Source organism: Heptranchias perlo, chromosome 7 (genome assembly GCF_035084215.1).
Source record: "Heptranchias perlo isolate sHepPer1 chromosome 7, sHepPer1.hap1, whole genome shotgun sequence".
NCBI lineage: Eukaryota > Metazoa > Chordata > Chondrichthyes > Hexanchiformes > Hexanchidae > Heptranchias > Heptranchias perlo.
Window position 1 is genome coordinate 75,431,633 of NC_090331.1, and position 19,202 is coordinate 75,450,834.

At 46.4% G+C, this 19,202-nt stretch overlaps 1 protein-coding gene across 1 annotated transcript in view; it reads left to right on the top strand.

The window, feature by feature from the left end:
• iqca1 (IQ motif containing with AAA domain 1) overlaps positions 1-19,202 on the top strand; it is a 189,280-nt gene that overhangs the window by 32,832 nt on the left and 137,246 nt on the right. Inside the window, exon 6 of the mRNA XM_067987925.1 lies at positions 16,792-16,997. Within this exon, the coding sequence (XP_067844026.1) occupies positions 16,792-16,997 (206 nt within the window). The remainder of the gene's footprint in view (positions 1-16,791; positions 16,998-19,202) is intronic.

Sequence of the window (19,202 nt, forward strand, 5' to 3'; positions counted from 1 at the left end):
TTCTTCGACTTACTGTGTGCAATACTCTGGGAAATCGACTAGTTTTTTTTACATTCTAAAAACAAATGGATCCCTTATAAAAACCAGAATAAGCCCGGCTCCTGCGATATCTCAGTCAGTAAATGTACTATGTCATGTGATATTGAGCCAAACAGGCCAGGAAGGCCCCAAATTTGATCCCTGTTCTTTGCTGAGTTGGCTGATTTCAGCTTTGGTGGTAATATAGGTGGTACAATTGGCTGGGAAGAGGAAAAGTCAATCTGTGTTCCTGCTGCTGATCAACATCCAGTGACCTCTGTTGGAAAATGTACATGTGGGTATTAGATGAGGACATGTTTGGGCTAAGCCATCACGCACATCCTAGTCTATCAACACTCACGGTTCACGTCCACACATGACAAACGGCTATATACAGGATGTACTGGTGGGGTGCCAGCTTCTGTGAAACTTTAGTTGTGCAGTTTTACTAACCACCTTTTGAAGAGAAAATTGGTTTTAGATGTTGAAAGCCTGAAATCATTATTTTTTTTCATTTTTTGCCTGAAAATCTATGAAGTACTCCACCCTCTAGTGAACTCCTGCAGCACGATGATGTGTTTGTTCTGAAGTTATAATCTGAAAAGTTTGGCTGATCTTAAAATGGTGACCTACCAGTTATGATTCTGAAAGTGAAAATGGCCCCGAGTGCTTCAGCTGTTGCTTGCTTGGTGAAGTTTACTGTTGTAATGCTAAAGTAATGGAATGCTGGAATCACCAACATTAACACTTGGATTGTACTTCTTCTAATAATATTGGCTTCAAATTGACTTGCTAAATGTAGCCAGGTAACAGCGGCGTTATGACAGAACAGCCATTTCAGAGCTACAGTTTGGGGCAGGACACATTAAAGCCAGGTATCCGCTCAGTTTTCAGTGTGCCGTAATTTCCGTGAGGTTGTTTAAATAATTTACAAATCATGGGATGCCGTTTCTAGCCAGAAACCCTCTGATTTGTGCTGCAAATGTGAGGCCACGTTGACCAGTATAACTGATGCTGAGATAAAAGAGGCAGAGCAGTTGCCAGGATCACCTGATACTGACGGACTGCTCTGTTGTATGTAGTCTGCGGCTTAGGAAAAGGGACTCCTCAGGAGAGCTGCAGTTATAAGTGAGATTTCAAATAATTTTTTTTAATGTTTTGGTCAGATACAGAGAAGGACTTCAATCTGAGAACCTATTATTCCTGTGGAAATTTTCAGTCCCGGCTTAGATTAATAGTCGCTTATTTGGCATTGGATTTCCTTATGGGGATCCTCCAAGTAACAAGAATGATGGATGAGGAGGAGGAGCAGGAAGAAAACAGACTGGAGCTAAAGGGAGTGTGGCAGCATTCAAGGAAGATAAGGCCAACCAGATAGTACCCCTCTAAGAGTATATAGGCCCGCAGATCTTATCAGGGAATAGCTCTGCATGAGAAGACTGAGGCCTGGATTTTAACTGCCAGCAGGTCTCCAGCAGGAAACTGCACTGGCGAGTTAGGTTCCTGTCAGCCCGCACAGAATGAGACCAGGCTGATTTTAATGGCCAGACCTCGTTAAAATCCCACCAGCCAACTTCTCACCTGTTCCGGGCGGGAAGTGGAGGACAATCGTATGATTTGGAGGCTGCCTGTCAATGCCAGGTAAATGGCATAATCAACCACCAGGGCTGTCTCACGTGGGTCTTACAATCGAGAAGGGGGGGATGAGTCCTTGGCAGGGGAGGCCTGAAGCATTCCTGCTCCTCTTGACCCCACAAGGAAAGTAAAAAAAACTTAACTGTTTGGGCCTCTTTTGGTCTTACTCCTCTTCCCTGCTGCCTTCACCTGGCAGAAAAGCCACAGCGCTTCCCGCCCAGGCTGTTCAGTTAAAATTGCAGTCATCAGGACTTGACATGCATACATAAAAAAGACCCCACCAGCTTTGGACGGGTATCCTTGCCGCCTGCTCAGTAGAGCATGTTAAAATTAGGAAAGGTCTGCTCCCGGCAGTTCCAGGGTGGGCAGAAACTGGGCGGGTAGGATTAAAATCGCCCCCTAAAATTCACTAAAGTTACCACAGATCAACTCTGCCAGTTTCTGAAAGATGATATTCAGTCCACAAGTAGTTCTGCCAGGGCTGTCAAAGTCACCACTGCTCTAAAAATTTATCGCCACCGGCTCCTTTCAGGCTACAATTGGAGATCCTTACAATACTACCTAGGGTTTTGTCTGGGCATGAATTAAATCACTAGGTGACTTACAATCTTCAGAAGAGCTGGCAGTTCATTCACTTCGGGATGACTCCAAGGCGTCACTAAGATAGTTCAGTTCAGTTCAGTTCAGTTCAGTTTTATCACGTTTCTGGATTCCCCAGAGTGCCGTTGATGGCACTTGAGTTGCCCTACAAGCTCCGACAATCAACCTTTTGGATTTTCTCAGTAGAATGGGATACCACTCTCAGAATGTACAAATTGTCTGTAACCAGCTGCAAAGGGTTCTTCATGTGGCTGTCAAACACGCAGGCAGCTATCTCAATGCCTTTGTGATAGGAATTCCAGCCTCCCTGATCTATTCAAGAAAAATAATCATTATTCAGGATGGCTTTTGGGCATTAAGGCTTACCGCTTGCTGCCAAGAATCATGATCCCATTGAGGGTGCCAAGAACACAAGGAGAATATTGGTACCTCTACAATCTGTAACCTCATGGCCCGGCATATTCCTCACTCTACCATTACCAACAAGCCAGGGGATCAACCCTGGTTCAATGAGGAGTGCAGAAGAGCGTGCCAGGAGCAGCACCAGGTGTACCTAAAAATGAGGTGCCAACCTGGTGAAGCTACAACTCAGAACTACATGCATGCTAAACAGCTGAAGCAACATGCTATAGACAGAGCGAAGCGATTCCACAACCAACGGATCAGATCAAAGCTCTGCAGTCCTGCCACATCCAGTCGTGAATGATGGTGGACAAATAAATAACTAACGGGAGGAGGAGGCTCTGTAAACATCCCCATCCTCAATGATGGTAGAGTCCAGTACGTGAGTGCAAAAGACAAGGCTGAAGCATTTGCAACCATCTTCAGCCAGAAGTGCCAAGTGGATGATCCATCTCGTCCTCCTCCCGATATCCCCACCATCACAGAAGCCAGTCTTCAGCCAATTCAATTCACTCCACGTGATATCAAGAAACGGCTGAGTGCACTGGATACAGCAAAGGCTATGGGCCCCGACAACATCCCGGCTGTAGTGCTGAAGACTTGTGCTCCAGAAGTAGCTGCGCCTCTAGCCAAACTGTTCCAGTACAGCTACAACACTGGCATCTACCCGACAACGTGGAAAATTGCCCAGGTATGTCCTGTCCACAGAAAGCAGGACAAATCCAATCCGGCCAATTACCTCCCCATCAGTCTACTCTCAATCATCAGCAAAGTAATGGAAGGTGTTGTCGACAGTGCTATCAAGTGGCACTTACTCATCAATAACCTGCTCACCGATACCCAGTTTGGGTTCTGCCAAGAACACTTGGCTCCAGACCTCATTACAGCCTTGGTCCAAACATGGACAAAAGAACTGAATTCCAGAGGTGAGGTGAGAGTGAGTGCCCTTGACATCAAGGCACCATTTGACCGAGTGTGGCACCAAGGAGCCCGAGTAAAATTGAAGTCAATGGGAATCAGGGGTAAAACTCTCCAGTGGCTGGAGTCATACCTAGCACAAAGGAAGATGGTAGTGTTTGTTGGAGGCCAATCATCTCAGCCCCAGGACATTGCTGCAGGAGTTCTTCAGGGCAGTGTGTTCGGCCAAACCATCTTCAGCTGCTTCATCAATGACCTTCCCTCCATCACAAGGTCAGAAATGGGGATGTTCGCTGATGATTGCACAGTGTTCAGTTCCATTTGCAACCCCTCAAATAATGAAGAAGTCCGAGCCCGCATGCAGCAAGACCTGGACAACATCCAGGCTTGGGCTGATAAGTGGCAAGTAACATTCGTGCCAGACAAGTGCCAGGCAATGACCGTCTCCAACAAGAGAGACTCTAACCTCCTCCCCTTGACATTCAACGGCATTTCCATCGCCGAATTCCCCACCATCAACATCCTGGGGGTCACCATTGACCAGAAACTTAACTGGACCAGCCATATAAATACTGTGGCTACAAAAGCAGGTTAGAGGCTGGGTTTTCTGCGGCGAGTGACTCACCTCCTGACTCCCCAAAGCCTTTCCGCCATCTACAAGGCACAAGTCAGGAGTGTGATGGAATACTCTCCACTTACCTGGATGAGTGCAGCTCCAACAACACTCAAGAAGCTCGACACCATCCAGGACAAAGCAGCCCACTTGTTTGGCACCCCATCCACCACCCTAAACATTCACTCCCTTCACCACCGGCGCACCGTGGCTGCAGTGTGTACCATTCACAGGATGCACTGCAGCAACTCACCAAGGCTTCTTCGACAATACCTCCCAAACCCGCGACCACTACCACCTAGAAGGACAAGGGCAGCAGGCACATGGGAACAACACTACCTGCACGTTCCCCTCCAAGTCACACACCATCCCGACTTGGAAATATATTGCCGTTCCTTCATTGTCGCTGGGTCAAAATCCTGGAACTCCCTTCCTAACAGCACTGTGGGAGAACCTTCACCACACGGACTGCAGCGGTTCAAGAAGGTGGCTCACCACCACCTTCTCAAGGGCAATTAGGGATGGGTATTAAATGTCGGCTTCGCCAGTGACGCCCACATCCCACGAACGAATAAAAAAACCCAATAAGCCCTATTTTTGAATTTGGATCGTAATTGAGAGAACTATAGGGGTCCTGAAGGAGATGTTTCATTTCCTGGATATATCAGGAGGACCACATCAATACGCTCTTGAGCAGGTATCCTGCATTGTGCTTGCTTATTATTCTCTTCAGAACATTCAGAAAGGCCTGGAAATGGAGGTGCTGGAGGGAGAGGAGTATGAGAAGTATGACTCAGAGGAATCATTATTACCAGCTGCAAGAGAAATTTTGAGGCAGAAAATTCATGATGCTTCCTTATATGATTAAATATCTACCTTTATCAACACTATTATTACTACATTTCCATAACTTCATGACAACTTCAATCCCTCAATGCTGAAAATAGCTGCGAGTGTCATGACTCAAATGTATTACTTTGCCTCGCCACATCTTGCAAGAAATTATAACTTCTCTGAAAAGCTGAGCAAAATTGAAGTACAACTTGTCTTTGATTACACAGATCTTAATAATATAAACAATACTGCATATTACTTCTCACCATGTGTCTCCTTGGTGTCTAAAACATGCTTTTCTTTCTTTTATTTTTGTGCTTCTCCTAGGTGCCACCTGAGGGCCAGTGTTGCAAGAGGTGGCTGGCTGCTCTTCAGGTGCAAAAGGCTCATGAGACTAAGGTGTCCCTTCCCTCATGATAGCTGAGTCCTGGAAAGGACCAACTGTGGGCTACATCTCTTCTGCATTTGCTTGAGCAGCCTGGTCTTGCCTCCTACGTGCCTTTGAGCAGATCTGCCTGAGGCCTTGCATTTGCTGCTGTCATTGGAAATGGCTGCCTCATGTAGGTCGACTCCACCATTACCTACTGTACTGGGCCAAGGTTCTGGGTGCCACTGATCAGCAAGATGGCAGCTTTAATGGTTCCCACCAAATCCTGAAAGCACTGAAAGAGTGTGACCTGTAAACTAGTCCCAAGTGTTTGAAGGCCTGAATGGGGTCCTCTCTCTCATCTGTCCCCAGGACTTCCAGGGTTTCAGTTTGTGCTTCTGTGGAGGGGGAGGCACCAACTTATCGTGGGCCATTACTGAGATGGGGGACAATTCCCACATGTTTCTTTGATGTCTGCAATGTGTTGAACACTTCCGTGATGTTACCGCATGTAAGGGCTGTAGACTCCAAATTCAGATCTGTCATTTGCCGCACATCCTATGAGAGTGACCTCAGTGCCTGCATAGAGGTGTGATGTTCCTCAAACATTCTCTTTTCAAGTTACGACCCATAAGAACTTAGTTCGCTCATTCCCCAGCCAGAGCAGCCACCTCCACAGCCTCTGCTGAGAAATGTGCACTTCATCATTCACTCTTCCCTTCTTCAACTCCCCCCTACCCTGTGAATTGCCTGCTGCGGCTTCCTCCTCACTTACATAATCTACATTCCTCTGGGTGAAAGTATCTGAGCGGTGGCAAGGGATTGAGGAGACAAATGACAAAGTGGGTGAAATGGAAGATGTTTGGGCTGAGATTGATGGAGTGGTATATGGTTCTAGAAACTCTGGGGTTTCCCGATCGTCGGCTTCATCTTCATTCTCCTTGTTGTTGTCACTATTATCATAGTTTACAAGGAAGAAATGTCTCCCCTTCCCATCATCTGCCTCCTTCTCATCCTCTTCCTGCTCCTCAAGGTCATCCTCCTCTGCTCCCCAATTGCTGTGATGGATGTGTAAGTAAAGAGGAGATTAATTATTAGTGGCTGTGCAGCACTCAGAGAGATTGAGGAGACAGTGAAAGGTCACGATATCTCTGCCAGCATGGTGTGTTCAAGGTCTGCAGCTGGTAACTGTCAAGATTGGCATCCATTAACAAATAACTTGCACAAGCCCGCTGATCTTGCCATTTTCCCCTGCCAGAACTGAGTTTCTGCCAAGTAAATCGATGGCCTGTTTTCCATAGGGGGTTAGCTCTTTATAACAGTAATACCATCTTCTCGTCACCAGCCTTTCATGAGCGTTATGTGCTAATCTCTCCTGAAGCAAGATTGAATATATTAGGAGGAGGCTAGCATGTGGCATTTGACAGCTGCTGTTATAGATATATTGGTAGAACCCTGTTACAATAGAGGATAGAATTTGAAGAAGCTTCATGCAATTAAATTTGTGAGGAGATCAGGCAATATGTGGTATAATTAGAAGAGTTAGAATGCATTTGATCTGTGGTTTCGTGTGACAGAAGGCCTCTACTCTAAGTAATATTATAGGGAGATAAGTATAGTGGTTCCCATGGTACTCAGGAGAAAAGGGGGCAGTGCCAGTTCTCTGACCTTGCCCACCCTTGTCAGACATTGAACTTTTTCCTGCACATGTCTGCTGTCCTGGGGGTGGCACTCAATGCCAACACTACCTACTTCCACATGGTTTTTGCAACATTTTGGGATTTCCTTCCATATGAGCCCAGCAGGTTCTCTCTCTACCCTCATTCGCTTTTCTTCCGTCAGGGTTTGAAGTGCTGAGCCTTTTTTGCCTTTCTTTCATTGGTCTGAGATGTTCTGTCGGTCCCGCTCTGTCCCCGAAGTTAATGTCATCTTTCTTGGTAAATTATAAAAAGTTCCTGTTAAGACACCTGAGTACAATAGCTTTACAGAAAAGACCGTTACAGCTTTTAAAATTTCTCTTCTGATCCTCCAGGCCGCTGCTGCTCTGCTCAGTTGTTGCAGGCTTTTAAAGCTGATAGCAGCAATCCTCCACCTCCCCAGCAAAGCACTCCCATTGTACCTGGGAGTTGAGGTGGGTGAATGCCAGTCAGCATGTAAGTCAGCTAACCTTATGATTTCCAGCAGGGTCAATGCTGAAAGTTGTCAACGGGTGAAAGTCTTGCCTTAGGAGGGCTATACCGATTCTATAATTGGTTCCGTGGATTTTCGGATATCAGTGACACGCCTGCCCAACGCAGCAGGAGGTCTGAACCACTTTCGCGTTTGGGATTCATTAACATTTTGTCTCCCCCACAGACTTTGCTAGAATTTTTAATGTACATGTTGTGTTGCTTAGCTTGGAGATTCACTTTGAAAATTAACATAAAGCTGAAAACTGCGGTGCGTATCATTGCCTGAATATTTGGTTTTATTTATTATTGTTAAATATGTTTTTGTGGACTAATTAGAAGCAAGCCATGGAAAAGGGCATCATTAGGAATACTATTTATATGAATAGCAGCATTGAAACAGTACAAAATTATTAAAAGAATCTCTGTTGACAGCTGCAAAACTCATGCAATTGCTTCCCCAAAGAGTCACATGTTGTACTACACATTGGTTGGATACTTTTATTTGTTCCCTGAATTTCTGATCTGGTTCATGGGGGTGAGTTAAATCTGGGCTTCTGCTCTGCTACCATAATCTCGGCAGAAACCCCATTTATGTGTGGAAACCGGGACTTCCTGCAAAGTTAGGGCGGCGAAGTGGGAGGAGCCCTGAGGAAATCCGCCCACTGTGTCTTCAAGCAGGCGGAAGGGATTAGTGTTAGGAGCCCAAATTCATTTCCATTTGGTGGCCCCAGATTAGTCCTGCACATTTCTCAGTGGTTGCTTGCAAAGCATTGGCAGAGGAGTAGGAACAGGTTGCCTGCCCATCTCTTGGCTGTGGTATGGTGTGGGAGACTTTAAAATAAGGCTTCCAGGCTGCCTTAGTAGGTAAGTACTCCACACGGTATGGTACTGAGCCCTACAGATCAGGAAGGGCCCAGATTCGGTTCATAATTCTGTGGAAAGCAAGCTGATCTTGGGCTCGATGGGGTTTCTGTAATTGGTTTCAGCAATCCTGGGCTGGGGAGGGTAGAAATCAGCAAGGGTTTCCGTGCTTGATTGCTATCTAGTGACAACTGATGGAAAATATGTGTGTGGAAGCTGCAGGAGGGCAGGATCAGGCTCATTTAGGAACACCATCATGGTTGAATAGATTGTAGTCTCACATGTTTAGTATTAAGATTCATAATACAGTAGAGAACCAGGCTGTATACAGAAAGTACAGAGGAGATCTAAAAAAGGGAATAAGAGGGACAAAGAGAGAGTATGAGAATCGATTAGCGGCTAATATAAAAGAGAACCCAAAAGTCTTTTATAAACATATAAATAGTAAAAGGGCAGTCAAAGGAAGGGTGGGACCGATTAGGGACAAAAAAGGAGATCTTCTTGTGGAGGCAGAGGGCATGACTGAGGTACTAAATGAACACTTTGTATCAGTCTTCACTAGAGAAGAGGATGCTGCCATTGTAGCAGTAAAGGAGGAGGTAGTGGTGATATTGGATAGAATAAAAATATAAAAAGAGGAGGTACTTAAAAGATTTTCCACTCAAAGTAGAAAAGTCACCCGGTCCAGATGGGATGCATCCTAGGTTACTGAGGGAAGTATGGGTGGAAATTGCGGAGGCTCTGGTTACAATCTTATATTCCTCCTTAGATATGGGGACCGTGCCGGAGGACTGGAGGGTTGCAAATGTTACACCCCTGTTCAAAATAGGGGAGAGGGATAAACCAGGCAATTACAGGCTAGTCAGCCTAATGTCAGTGGTGGGAAACTTTTAGAGACAATAATTCAGGACAAAATTAATTGGCACTTGGAAAAGTATGGGCTAATAAATGAAAGTCAGCATGAATTTGTTAAAGGAAAATTGTGTTTGACTAACTTGATTGAGTTCTTTGATGAAGTAACGGAGAGGGTTGATGAGGATAGTGCGGTTAATATTGTGTATATGGACTTTCAAAAGGCATTTGATAAAGTACCACATAATAGACTTGTTAGCAAAATAAAAGCCCATGGGATTAAAGAGACAGTTGCAGGGGGGATACAAGATTGGCTTGGGGACAGATAGAAAGCAGAGACTAGTGGTGAGCAGTTGTTTTTCAGTCTGGAGGGAAGTGTACAGTGGTGTTCCCCAGGGGTCAGTATCAGGACCACTGCTCTTTTTGACATGGACTTGGGGATAGAGCGTATAATTTCAAAGTTTGCAGATGACATGAAACTCAGACATGTATCGGGTACGGTAGCATAATGGTTATGTTACTGGGCTAGTAATCCAGAGGCCTGGACTAAAATCCAGAGTCATGAGTTCAAATCCCGCCACGGCAGCTGGCGAATTTAAATTCAATTAATTAATTAAAACATTCAATTAATTAAATAAAAATCTGGAATTAAAATACTAGTATCAGTAATGATGGCCATGTAACTACCGGATTGTCGTAAAAACCCATCTGGTTCACGAATGTCCTTTAGGGAAGGAAGCCTGCCGCCCTTACCCGGTCTGGCCTATATGTGACTCCAGACCCACAGCAATGTGGTTGATTCTTAATTGCCCTCTGAAATGGCCTAGCAAGCCACTCAGTTGTAAAATCTCGCTACGAAAAGTCATAATAAGAATAAAACCGGACGGACCACCCGGCATCGGACCACTAGGCACCGGACATGACAACGGCAAAACACCAAGCCCAGTCGACCCTGCAAGGTCCTCCTTACTAACATCTGGGGACTTGTGCCAAAATTGGGAGAGCTGTCCCACAGACTAGTCAAGCAACAGCCTGACATAGCCATACTCACAGAATCATATCTTTCAGCCAACGTCCCAGACTCTTCCATCACCATCCCTAGGTATGTCCTGTCCCACCGGCAGGACAGACCCACCAGAGGTGGCGGTACGGTGATATACAGTCAGGAGGGAGTGGCCCTGGGAGTCCTCAACATTGACTCTGGACCCCATGAAATCTCATGGCATCAGGTCAAACATGGGCAAGGAAACCTCCTGCTGATTACCACCTACCGTCCTCCCTCAGCTGATGAATCAGTCCTCCTCCATGTTGAACACCACTTGGAGGAAGCACTGAGGGCAGCAAGGGCACAAAATGTACTCTGGGTGGGGGACTTCAATGTCCATCACCAAGAGTGGCTCGGTAGCACCACTACTGACCGAGCTGGCCGAGTCCTGAAGGACATAGCTGCTAGACTGGGCCTGCGGCAGGTGGTGAGCGAACCAACACGAGGGAAAAACTTACTTGACCTCGTCCTCACCAATCTACCTGTCGCAAATGCATCTGTCCATGACAGTATTGGTAGGAGTGACCATCGCACAGTCCTCGTGGAGATGAAATCCCGTCTTCGCACTGAGGACACCATCCAACGTGTTGTGTGGCACTACCACCATGCTAAATGGGATAGATTCAGAACAGATCTAGCAGCTCAAAACTGGGCATCCATGAGGCGCTGTGGGCCATCAGCAGCAGCAGAATTGTATTCCAGCACAATCTGTAACCTCATGGCCCGGCATATTCCTCACTCTACCATTACCAACAAGCCAGGGGATCAACCCTGGTTCAATGAGGAGTGTAGAAGAGCATGCCAGGAGGAGCACCAGGCGTACCTAAAAATGAGGTGCCAACCTGGTGAAGCTACAACTCAGGACTACATGCATGCTAAACAGCGGGAGCAACATGCTATAGACAGAGCTATGCGATTCCACAACCAACGGATCAGATCAAAGCTCTGCAGTCCTGCCACATCCAGTCGTGAATGGTGGTGGACAATTAAACAACTAACGGGAGGAGGAGGCTCTGCAAACATCCCCATTCTCAATGATGGCGGAGTCCAGCACGTGAGTGCAAAAGACAAGGCTGAAGCGTTTGCAACCATCTTCAGCCAGAAGTGCCGAGTGGATAATCCATCTCAGCCTCCTCCCGATATCCCCACCATCACGGAAGCCAGTCTTCGGCCAATTCGATTCACTCCACGTGATATCAAGAAATGGCTGAGTGCACTGGATACAGCAAAGGCTATGGGCCCCGACAACATCCCAGCTGTAGTGCTGAAGACTTGTGCTCCCGAACTAGCTGCGCCTCGAGCCAAGCTGTTCCAGCACAGCTACAACACTGGCATCCACCCGACAATGTGGAAAATTGCCCAGGTATGTCCTGTCCACAAAAAGCAGGACAAATCCAATCTGGCCAATTACCGCCCCATCAGTCTACTCTCAATCATCAGCAAAGTGATGGAAGGTGCCGACAACAGTGCTATCAAGCGGCACTTACTCACCAATAACCTGTTCACCGATGCTCAGTTTGGGTTCCGCCAGGACCACTCGGCTCCAGACCTCATTACAGCCTTGGTCCAAACATGGACAAAAGAGCTGAATTCCAGAGGTGAGGTGAGAGTGACTGCCCTTGACATCAAGGCAGCATTTGACCGAGTGTGGCACCAAGGAGCCCTAGTAAAATTGAAGTCAATGGGAATCAGGGGGAAAACTCTCCAGTGGCTGGAGTCATACCTAGCACAAAGGAAGATGGTAGTGGTTGTTGGAGGCCAAGCATCTCAGCCCCAGGGCATTGCTGCAGGAGTTCCTCAGGGCAGTGTCCTAGGCCCAACCATCTTCAGCTGCTTCATCAATGACCTTCCCTCCATCATAAGGTCAGAAATGGGGATGTTCGCTGATGATTGCACAGTGTTCAGTTCCATTCGCAACCCCTCAAATAATGAAGCAGTCCGAGCCCGCATGCAGCAAGACCTGGACAACATCCAGGCTTGGGCTGATAAGTGGCAAGTAACATTCGCGCCAGATAAGTGCCAGGCAATGACCATCTCCAACAAGAGAGAGTCTAACCACCTCCCCTTGACATTCAACGGCATTACCATCACCGAATCCCCCACCATCAACATCCTGGGGGTCACCATTGACCAGAAACTTAACTGGACCAGCCATATAAATACTGTGGCTACGAGAGCAGGTCAAAGGCTGGGTATTCTGCGGCGAGTGACTCACCTCCTGACTCCCCAAAGCCTTTCCACCATCGACAAGGCACAAGTCAGGAGAGTGATGGAATACTCTCCACTTGCCTGGATGAGTGCAGCTCCAACAACACTCAAGAAGCTCGACACCATCCAAGATAAAGCAGCCCGCTTGATTGGCACCCCATCCACCACCCTAAACATTCACTCCCTTCACCACCGGCGCACTGTGGCTGCAGTGTGCACCATCCACAGGATGCACTGCAGCAACTCGCGAAGGCTTCTCCGACAGCACCTCCCAAACCCGCGACCTCTACCACCTAGAAGGACAAGGGCAGCAGGCGCATGGGAACAACACCACCTGCACGTTCCCCTCCAAGTCACACACCATCCCTACTTGGAAATATATCGCCGTTCCTTCATTGTCGCTGGGTCAAAATCCTGGAACTCCCTTCCTAACAGCACTGTGGGAGAACAGTCACCACACGGACTGCAGCGGTTCAAGAAGGCGGCTCACCACCACCTTCTCAAGGGCAATTAGGGATGGGCAATAAATGCCGGCCTTGCCAGCGACGCCCACATCCCGTGAACGAATAAAAAAAAACAATGGTGAGGATCGTAACCGATTTCAGGAGGACATAGACAGACTGGTGAAATGGGCAGACACATGGCAGATGAAATTCAAAGTAGAGAAATGTGAAGTGATGCATTTTGGTAGGAAGAATGAAGAGAGGCAATATAAACTAAATGGTACAATTTTATAGGGGATGCAGGAACAAAGAGATCTGTGGGTGTATCTACACAAATCTTTGAAGGTAGAAGGACAAGTTGAGAAGGCTGTTAAAAAACCATATGGGATCCCGGGTTTTATTCATAGAGGCATGGTGTACAAAAGCAAGGAAGTTATGCTAAACCTTTATAAAACACTGGTTCGGCCTCAGCTGGAGTATTGTGTTCAATTCTGGGCACCACACTTTAGGAAGGATGCCAAGACCTTAGAGTGGGTGCAGAAGAGATTTACTGGAATGGTACCAGGCATGAGGGACTTGAGTTATGTGGAGAGACTGGAGAAGCTGGGGGTATTCTCCTTAGAACAGAGAAGGTTAAGGGGAGATTTGATAGACGTGTTCAAGATCATGAATGGTTTTGATAGAGTAAATAAAGAGAAACTGTTTCCAGTGGCAGAAGGATCGGTAACCAGAGGACACAGATTTAAGATGATCGGCAAAAGAGCCAGAGGCAACATGAGGAAACATTTTTTTTACATAGTGAGTTGAGATGATCTGGAATACACTGCCTGAACGGCTGGTGGAAGCAGATTCAATAATAACTTTCAAAAGGAAATTGGATAAATACTTGAAGGGAAAAAATTTACAGGGAAAGAACAGGGGAGTGGGACTAATTGGATAGCTCGTTCAAAGAGCCGGCACAGGCATGATGGGCCGAATGGCCTCCTGTGCTGTACCTACTATGATACATAAAGAATGTAAGTGTACACCTGCAATAGCCAGCATCATCAGGACAGAAGGGAATGAAACTGGAAAAAATGTAATTCGAAAAACGAAAGGAGATAATGCAGAACAGCTTAGCCAATAAAAAATTCCGAATGATTTGGGCTGTAAACAAGGTTTTGGTCTAGAAATTGGATGTTTTTCAGGTGTCAAGAAGTGCACGTTAATTACGAGCCAGAAGTGCACAGTGCACCACCCCCAATATTGGTGCAGTCAAAAAAATAGACGTCCAGGGTCCACGCCTAAAAGAGGCGGTAGGCCCTTTCAAATAAGGGCCCTAATGCCTGTTTGGGGCTCCCTCTGCAATATTGGGTTATAATAGGCCCAATATTACGTGCACCTCGGGCCTATTCACTCAAGCACAGGGACTGTACCCTGTGCCCCCTGCACGATAGTTTTTGGGTACTCTCGAATTTCTAGGCCTTCATGCCTTATTAACAAAGAAAACTGCTTAACACAAAGTAATCCAAATTGTGGGCAGTACTTTTTTTTAAGTTTAAAAGAATTGTCACACCACTTAATTTTGGAAATCTTCCAGATAATCTGTCCTCATCTTGTTTGTATTTGCAATTTGTGGTGAAGTGAATACATTATGAACCCATATGACAATGAAATGACTAAGTTCATCATGTGTAATGCACAAAACTAGTATAGAAATGATCTCTTGTTGAATTTGATTTGGAATGCTTTTGTTCATTGTATCTTACACCATTTTTAGCTTTTCTTCGATGTTAATTTGAAAGCATTGCTTATTTATTTGCTTACTTCTAACCATAATAACTTAAATCTCCATGCTTAACACAGGACCAGTGGAAATATTTTGGAAGTGGTATGTCCATGTTATGCACTGTGTTGCTGGATTCCCTCCCCTCCCCTCTCCAGACCTTTAGCTCCCCTCCCCCACCCCCCCCGCCCGCCCCCTGTCTGATCTACAATGACTTTCCTCTTCTCACTTTATTTATTGCAATCTTTTCTTTTCCTTCTTCTCTTTGTCCAATTAATCTTTGATTTTTCAATTCAGCTTCCTTTGAAATGTTCTTTTTTTTCCTTACTTGTGTGCCAAATGTTTTCTTTTTTGTGTTAGTCTGTTTTGTAATTTAATTTTACCTTCAACTGTATGTTGTGAATGCTTTGTACCTGTGGCGGAGTGTCCCACTCAAGAAATGGGGCTGGCCAGTTTCAGGCAAAAAGTGGTAAGCCTAAGTGGTTCCCAAGAATCTGCTTTAGTTGGGTGGGGTGGTTTTTTAAAAATTCCTTCATGGAATGTGGGCGTCGCTGGCAAGGCCAGCATTTATTGCCCATCCCTAATTGCCCTTGAGAAGGTGATGGTGAGCCGCCTTCTTGAACCGCAGTCGTGTGGTGAAGGTTCTCCCAAAGTGCTGTTAGGGAGGGAGTTCCAGGATTTTGACCCAGCAATGATGAAGGAACGACGATATATTTCCAAGTCGGGATGGTGTGTGACTTGGAGGGGAACGTGCAGGTGGTGTTGTTCCCATGTGCCTGCTGCCCTTGTCCTTCTAGGTGGTAGAAGTCACGGGTTTGGGAGGTGCTGTCAAAGAAGCCTTGGCGAGTTGCTGCAGTGCGTCCTGTGGATAGTATATACTGCGCCAGTGGTGAAGGGAGTGAATGCTTAGAGTGGTGGATGGAGTGCCAATCAAGCGGGCTGCTTTATCCTGGATGGCGTCGAGCTTCTTGAGTGTTGTTGGAGCTGCACTCATCCAGGCAAATAGAGAGTATTCCATCACACTCCTGACTTGTGCTTTCTAGAAGGTGGAAAGGCTTTGGGGAGTCAGGAGGTGAGTCGCTCGCTGCAGAATACCCAGCCTCCGACCTGCTCTTGTAGCCACAGTATTTATATGGCTGGTCCAGTTAGGTTTCTGGTCAATGGTGACCCCCAGGATGTTGATGGTGGGGGATTCGGTGATGGTATGCCGTTGAATGTCAAGGGAGGTGGTTAGACTCTTGTTGGAGATGGTCATTGCCTCGCACTTGTTTGGTACGAATGTTATTTGTCACTTATGAGCCCAAGCCTGGATGTTGTCCAGGTCTTGCTGCATGCGAGCACGGACTGCTTCATTATCTGAGGGGTTGGGAATGGAACTGACACTGTGCAATCATCAGCGAACATCCCCATTTCTGACCTTATGATGGAGGGAAGGTCATTGATGAAGCAGCTGAAGATGGTTGGGCCAAGGACACTGCCCTGAGGAACTCCTGCAGCAATGTCCTGGGGCTGAGATGATTGGCCTCCAACAACCACTACTGTCTTCCTTTGTGCTAGGTATGACTCCAGCCACTGGAGAGTTTTCCTTCTAATTCCCATTGACTTCAATTTTATGGGGCTCCTTGGTTCCACACTCGGTCAAATGCTGCCTTGATTTCAAGGTCAGTCACTCTCACCTCACTTCTGGAATTCAGCTCTTTTGTCATGTTTGGAATAAGGCTGTGATGAGGTCTGGAGCCGAGTGGTCCTGGCGGAACCCAAACTGAGCATCGGTGAGCAGGTTATTAGTGAGTAAGTGCCGCTTGATAGCACTGTCGATGACACCTTCCATCACTTTGTTGATGATTGAGAGTAGACTGATGGGGCAGTAATTGGCCAGATTGGATTTGTCCTGCTTTTTGTGGACAGGACATACCTGGGCAATTTTCCACATTGTCGAGTTAGGTTGAGTTTTATTGTCTGCCATATACGCCAACACTAATATTGTAAGTTAGACTACAAGCATTATCGTTACAGACTACAGGCGGCAGTAATTCTTCATGGTATTTTGTTTTTTCAGGTGCCTCCTCCCAATTTCCAAAAGCCTAGCTCCGCTCAGCTGCAAGCGCAGAAAATAGATCTGCAGCGGAATGTGGTACAGGAAGTGCATGAGGTGGAATACCAGCAAGCCTTGATCTCTATAAAAGAGCAAGTGCGAGTGGTGGAGGGACCAGATATTAAAGACACCCTGCAGAAACAGATCCGACAATGGATTATTGAATGTCGGTAAGGGAAACGGGTCAATGAGTTTTCAGAAGTCACAATGGCTTTTCTGTGGGTCTTGTTTTAAAATGTAGACTGCAATTGAATGTATTATGTTAAACTAAGAATTTCTCAGTAATTAACCAGATTATTCCTGGCTGACGTAGTAATTCTTAATCATGTGGCATGAACACTATCCCAAATCAAGAGCATGAAGTGCACAGAGTAGATGTTAGCAGTTGCTGGTATGAAAACAGATTTAAAATTGAATAAGAATCCTGCATAAAATTGGAATAATATATATCATAAACAAATGAGTGAGCCATTTCAAAGTTGTAATCCAATCTCAAGTTCACTCTCATGGTTCATGCAATATTATCTGAAACTCCTTAATTAGGTTGCAGCTTTTAACTTACTCATAGTTATCCAATATTCTCTGTATAAATCATATAACCCCTTCACATATTTAAGCACGTCGTACACTCCCTGGTGCTTGGTTCAAATTGCCATTGGCAAAGACTTGAAGGTGGGTTGCCTTAAGTGTCAGATTGGCTCAGTGGTAGACATCTTGCCTTTGATTCAGAATATCATGGGTTCAAGTCCCAATCCAGACTTGAGCACATAATCAAAGCTGTCACTGCAGTGCGGTACTGCTGAAATGCTGCATTGTCAGAGGTGCTGCCTTTCTGATGAAATATTAAACCAAGACCCCATCTACCTGTTCAGGTGGATGTATGGCACTATTCGAAGAAGAGCAGCAGAGATCTCAATAATCACCATCTAAAACAGATTAACTGATCATTTCCCTCATTGCCGTTTGTGGGACCTTGCTGTGTGCAAGTTGGCTGCTGCGTCCACCTACATTACAACAGCGCCTACACTTCAAAAGTAATTAATTGGCTATGAAGCACTTTGGGATGTCCGAGCTCTTTCTTTCTTGCCGTTGGCCACCAGTGGGTAGGTAAAGAGAGAGCAGGGAAAAGGGGAAAGAAAATATCTTACAATTTTTAAAAAAGTGTCTGATGGCTTCAAGAAAAGAAATATGGCCTGATTTTAACTTGGGGCGGGTGTCTGGCAGACGGGCGCCGAGATGGGCGGTAAACTATCTCGACCTCGGCAGTGTGAGCCCTGGGGGATTTTAATTCCCGGACCGCATCTGCATAACCTCAATCAGTCTCGTGCTCCTGTTACTCCCAACCCCACAAGGAAAGTCAAAAAAAAGTAAAAAGACTTGCGTGTTTCGGACTCTTCTGGCCTCGACTCCTCTTCCTACTAGTTTGGCTTGGTGAATAAGCCACACGGCTTCCCCTCACAAACCTCTGGTTAAAATAGCAGTCGGGTCCCAATGATGTCATCAGAGCCTGATCTCCGTATTTAAAAAAGGATCCCGCTGGTTTCCTGCGGGTGTCCCTCTCACCTTCTCAGAAGAGCAGGTTAGAATATGAACCTACGGGACCAGTGTGGGACATCGGTGGGTGAGTCCCACCAGCAATTTTAACTGCCCGCCAGCCCAATTTCCACCGAGGATTTGAGTACAGGAGCAAGGATATCTTACTGCAGTTATACAGACCCTTGGTGAGCTACACCTGGAGTATTATGTGCAGTTTTGGTCTCCTTACCTAAGAAAGGATATACTTGCCATTGAGGGAGTGCAGCGAAGGTTCACCAGACTGATTCCTGGGATGGCAGGACTGTCGTATGAGGAGAGATTGGGTGGACTAGGCCTGTATTCACTAGAGTTTAGATGAAAGGGGATCTCATTGAAACGTATAAATTTAAAAAAATTTGTTCCTGGGATGTGGGCATCGCTGGCAAGGCCAGCATTTACTGCCCATCCCTAATTGCCCTTGAGAAGGTGGTGGTAAGCTGCCATCTTGAACTGCTGCAGTCCGTGTGGTGATCGTTCTCCCACAGTGCTGCTAGGTAAGGAGTTCCGGGATTTTGACCCAGGGACGATGAAGGAATGGCAATATATTTCCAAGTCGGGACGGTGTGTGACTTGGAGGGGAATGTGCAGGTGGTGTTGTTCCCATGTGCCTGATGCCCTTGTCCTTCTAGGTGGTCGAGGTCGCGGGTTTGGGAGGTCCTGTCAAAGAAGCCTTCGCGAGTTGCTGCAGTGCATCCTGTAGATGGTACACACTGCAGCCATGGTGTGCCGGTGGTGAAGGGAGTGAATGTTTAGGGTGGTGGATGGGGTGCCAATCAAGCGGGCTGCTTTGTCCTGGATGG